At 40.9% G+C, this 4,560-nt stretch overlaps 1 protein-coding gene across 1 annotated transcript; it reads right to left on the bottom strand.

Moving 5' to 3' along the window:
- Nucleotides 1-752: 752 nt before the first annotated feature.
- LOC128893194 (pre-mRNA 3'-end-processing factor FIP1-like) lies at nt 753-3,419 on the bottom strand. Its single transcript, XM_054154012.1, has 4 exons — nt 3,102-3,419; nt 1,935-2,843; nt 1,521-1,864; nt 753-1,279 (listed from the first exon to the last, which is right to left on the bottom strand). The coding sequence occupies exons 1-4, from the start codon at nt 3,342-3,344 to the stop codon at nt 1,159-1,161; spliced, it is 1,617 nt and encodes a 538-aa protein (XP_054009987.1). The 5' UTR covers nt 3,345-3,419; the 3' UTR covers nt 753-1,158.
- Nucleotides 3,420-4,560: the final 1,141 nt, after the last annotated feature.

Below are 4,560 nucleotides of genomic sequence, written 5' to 3'. Positions count from 1 at the left end.
ACACACACACACACACACACACACACACACACACACACACACACACATGTATGTATGTATGTACTTCAGTATACCGAGAAATAATATTTGTTCGTATTGAAAACATTATAAACTAGTAGACGCGGTTATATTACATGTATGCTTTTTGTCGCTTGTGTTTTGTATTCTTTATTTTTTTTTTTTTTTGGTATGTAAGGAAAACCTACCTTAGATCTTATTTATTGTCATCCTCTTCACCGAGTCGAGACAACTTACACGTAAGGTGATCTGCGTTTTCGCCTCCGTCGAGTTTCCGCTCGCTTTCTTGATCATTTCGTTGAAAGAGCTGCGAATAATTAAAAATAAAAAAAAAAATTCTCGAAAGAAGAATCGAAATGTAGATGGCCGTGCTGGTAGTTTGTCTCGATTGTTAGCATTTTTCACTCATCAGTAGACATATATAACACACCGGGTACACACGACACCTCTACATACACTCAAAGGAAAACAAAAAAAAAAAATAATGAATTAAAGGTATTCTAAATGTAACGTGTATATGATGGCTGTACAAATGTAACATTTTTTTCCGTTGTGTATGATGATATTAACGATAACGAAGAAGAAAAAAAAACGGGAAGATTCGATGCAAAAAAAAATACGAGGTATAATTGACTTTAAAAAGAATAAAAAAAACACGTGTGCGTATCGATCGATGCTAGTGTCCGGTTGCGCAGCCGGCACGAGTGTCGATCAATTGATTCACCCACGAGTGATTTACCAATAAAATACAATTACTTTTAATTATTATAAAATACCATTTCTGTAATAACATTATGATATAAAACCATACATTGAATGGCATAAATTCGGTGGTTTCGGTGACCCCTACGTTCCCGTTTGTACTTCGTTCCCTTGTAGACGTATCCCGGTTTATTGTAAATATTAAATACAAGATTGCGTTCTACACACGAGGATTCTGATTTGACGAAACTTACGTGCCGTTAAAGATAAAGTTTATTGTTATTGTTTATAATTCATTTCTTGGCTAAAAATCGCGTATTCGACGTGAACGAGAATTAATATCGTGCAAATCATGTCTGTCGCGCGAAAAGTTACATTGTTGAAAGATTCAACGAGTCAATGTGACCGTTGGATGTTCGTAAGTAACCGTTTTTATTTTTATTCGCTTTCTTCTTTAGAGCGTTCCCTCTCGGAGCGTCTAGATTTCTTCTTACGTCGACTCGGACTTCTGGATCTGGATTTGTGTCTGCGAGATCGCGATCTCGATCGGTGGCGATGCCTTGAAAAGGTACAAAACGTGTTATTATGCATAAACGTTGGGTCGTCGCTCGCCAGAAGCGATAGAATTACTGACAAAAATAAAGCAATGCGTAAACGAAAAAAAATAAACGAATAAATCAGGACCGTCAGGTATAATAATAATCGCAAAACAATACTCAAACGTTCGAAGTTTATTTCTGTAATAGTCTCAGCCTTAGCGTAGCATCGCTGTATTTCTTAACTATGCTTTATTTTATTACCGCTCTTTGTGTCGATATTGGGAACGAGATCTATCGCGGTCCCTTTCGTCGTCCCTCGACATCGAGTCTCTTTCCCTCTCACGTTCTCTTATCATGGAATCCTTTTCCCTTTCGCGATCGCGATCTCTGTCCTTATCTCGTTCCCTGTCTCTTCCCATCGAGTCTAGTTCTCTGTCGCGATCTCTCTCCCTGTCCCGATCCCTTTCACGATCTCTAGAGTCTCTGGGTGGTAATAGCGGAGGGATATTCGTAGGGGGCACCATGGTTGGTATCGTCTTGGGACCGGTATCTTTGTCGTCGTCTCCTTCTGTCATTGGAATAGCTAAATTCGTTGGCTGCCACGTCTAAAATAGAAAATAAATAATCAATCCGATAAAACTTGGAGCAATAGGACAATATTATTATTTTATGTACCGGATCGTTGCCCCACTGATTATCCTGGGTGGGTTCGTAGCTTTGATAGTACGGATCTGTTTCTGGCATGTAAAAGGGGCCTGGTTCTCCGGGATAACCAGGAGGGGGCATATCAAACGCGGGAGGCATTCCTGCTCCTGGTGGTGGCACACTCATATCGGGGAAACCTGGTTTTCTAGAGTACTCCCTCCTATCTGCGGTCATCACTTGTATCACGTTTCCTTTTGGCGGGGATTTGTCAAGATTCCGTCTGGAGGCTAAACCAGAACTACCAATTACATCTATAGTTCCTGCCATTTTCCTTCCTGGAGGTGGTCCTGCTCTCTTAGGTCCCATTATACCGGAATATTTACTGTTATCGTTAGTAATCGCCACTTGAGGTACGCGCATACTGCCAGCGTTACCGCCTCCTCCGCCCGCGTTCAATATCAAACCAACTCCAGATTCACTTCTCATTCTCTTCTGTCTTTCGCAATACGCTCTCCATGTTTCCTCATTGAAACCGTAATTAAAGTAATCGGTAATGTCTGCACCGGGTTGTCTCCAAGGTTTATCTTCTAATTGATCTAAATTAAATTCATGAGCAGGCATACCATTGATAACACCTATAGTTTCAAATTCATCTATGCTAAATTTTCCTGGTTGTTTGTTCAATTTATCGGGTACCCCTGATGCATTTGTAAGCAATCCTCCTCTTTTAATATTGAGACTGCCATACGCAGGAGTCGATTTGATATCCCCGATGACAACGTGCACGTCGTCATCGGAATCTGTGTCACTAGCTGCTTCACCATCTTCTTGACTCGATGGCTCTCTCACTCCATTTTTATTTACATCTGTATTACTATCATTTGGACTATCGTTAGTGGGTGGAGATTCTTCTTCTGGCGGTTCTGCCTCTTCAGGTGACTATAAAGTATCAGTAATAATCACATTAATAATAATTCTACTTGATTACGAATCGTTTACATGCCATCTAGGTTATGTTGATCAAGAAAAGACGTGCGTTTGATATAACAGAATATATACGATTTTACTCTAAAATTTAGAGTATCGATCGTTGTAAAGACATGTAAGTACATGCATACATGTATATTATTTCTCATTTACTATACATTAAATAAACCCGGTAACAGAAGCTAGACGTACAGGTTAGAAAAAATGTACCTCTGTTACTGGGTCGGGAACGCCTTCCAGCTTTTGATCTTCCGAAGTTTGTGATTTTTCCTGAGCCGCAGAAGGCGTCGAATCATTTTCTTGGCTTTCTGGCTCAACGGATGTCGGTGTAAACTCTTTTCCATCGGTCGAATCCCCATACAACCACTGATCCTCATTCTCGTCCGCCATTTTTCCTTTTCTCTCGCTTGACAACTTAGGCCCGCGCAACCAGTTGTACACGTAAACGTTCATTCAAATAGAATCACGGTAGACAAGAATCGTATGAATGCGAAAGAGAGAGAAACATGTGCGAGAAGAATGGCTGCCGTTGACGGCAAGCGATCGACGGACGGTAGAGCCAAAGAGTATTAGAGTCTAATACTCTTTGGGTAGAGCAGTGTATAATAGTGTAGCCCAGTGTAACCGAGTGTAACTGGCTACCATCAATTAGATCTGCAGAGAGCCCGGGTTGGCCCGCCCCAGTTTTACAAGGTATGGCTAATATAACGTATCTTAATATCATGAACTTTCTAACTGTTTAAAGATAATGCATGCACTTTTGCAATCGCGTTGCCAAATACTATTTTATTCAATATACTAGTTGTGAAATCGAGCACGTGGCGTTTTCGAAATGACAACCGAACTGACAAACAGCAAACACAGCTTGCCGCATACCAGGGGCATCCTTGCGCCTACGAAATAGAAACCGAACAGACAAACGGGCTCAAATAGGTTGCCGCGTAACAGGGGCACCTCTGCGCCTACGATATAGCAACCGGTCTAGCATCGGTTGCTGACTAACACGGACATACTTTTCGCTCACTTCTCGATTGTTCCGCGTCGGTCACCGGTAACTGACACTTTTTATTTAATTTTCGACAAATCCTGACACCTCCTAATATCTTCTACCATATCCTAACACATAACAACTCCTGACAACTCCTGATGCCTCCTAACAGCTAATAACACCCCCTGACATTTCCTATCAACTCGTAACATTTCCTAAAACCTCCTAACCTTTTCTAACATCATCTAACATCTCCTAACAACTTCTAACACCTCCTGACATGTCCTGACACCTCCGAACACGATTTAACATATCCTAAAACCTCCTAACACATCCTGACATCTCCTAACACGTACTAAAATCTCCTAATACCCCCTGACACTTCTCTTCATGTCCTTTCATTTCCTACCACATTCCCCTTTAATTTCCCTTCTTTCCCTAGTACAATTCACCGCCATTCACGTGATCCGGATACAAAAAGTAAAATTTCGGGAAACATTTCATACATACCAAAGATTGCTCGTGTCACCTCTTCGCATATCATGTTCTCGTGATACCAAAATGAAAAATCGGTCTATAATTGTACTAAATTTTGGTATCAGGAGAACATGATATGCGAAGAGGTGACACGAGCAATCTTTGGTATGTCTCAAAGTTTGGTCAGAATTCTACTCCTGGTAT

Source organism: Hylaeus anthracinus, unplaced genomic scaffold (assembly GCF_026225885.1).
Source record: "Hylaeus anthracinus isolate JK02 unplaced genomic scaffold, UHH_iyHylAnth1.0_haploid 26336, whole genome shotgun sequence".
NCBI lineage: Eukaryota > Metazoa > Arthropoda > Insecta > Hymenoptera > Colletidae > Hylaeus > Hylaeus anthracinus.
This window is presented reverse-complemented; position numbering and strand designations above follow the sequence as displayed.

Excerpts from the sequence above, each read along its gene's own strand:
- LOC128893194 (XM_054154012.1), bottom strand. The coding sequence starts at position 3,344 with ATGAACGTTTACGTGTACAACTGGTTGCGCGGGCCTAAGTTGTCAAGC. Across the intron at positions 2,844-3,101 it reads TTCCCGACCCAGTAACAGAG|TCACCTGAAGAGGCAGAACC; the intron begins GTACATTTTTTC and ends GATACTTTATAG. Across the intron at positions 1,280-1,520 it reads CAATATCGACACAAAGAGCG|GCATCGCCACCGATCGAGAT; the intron begins GTAATAAAATAA and ends TACCTTTTCAAG.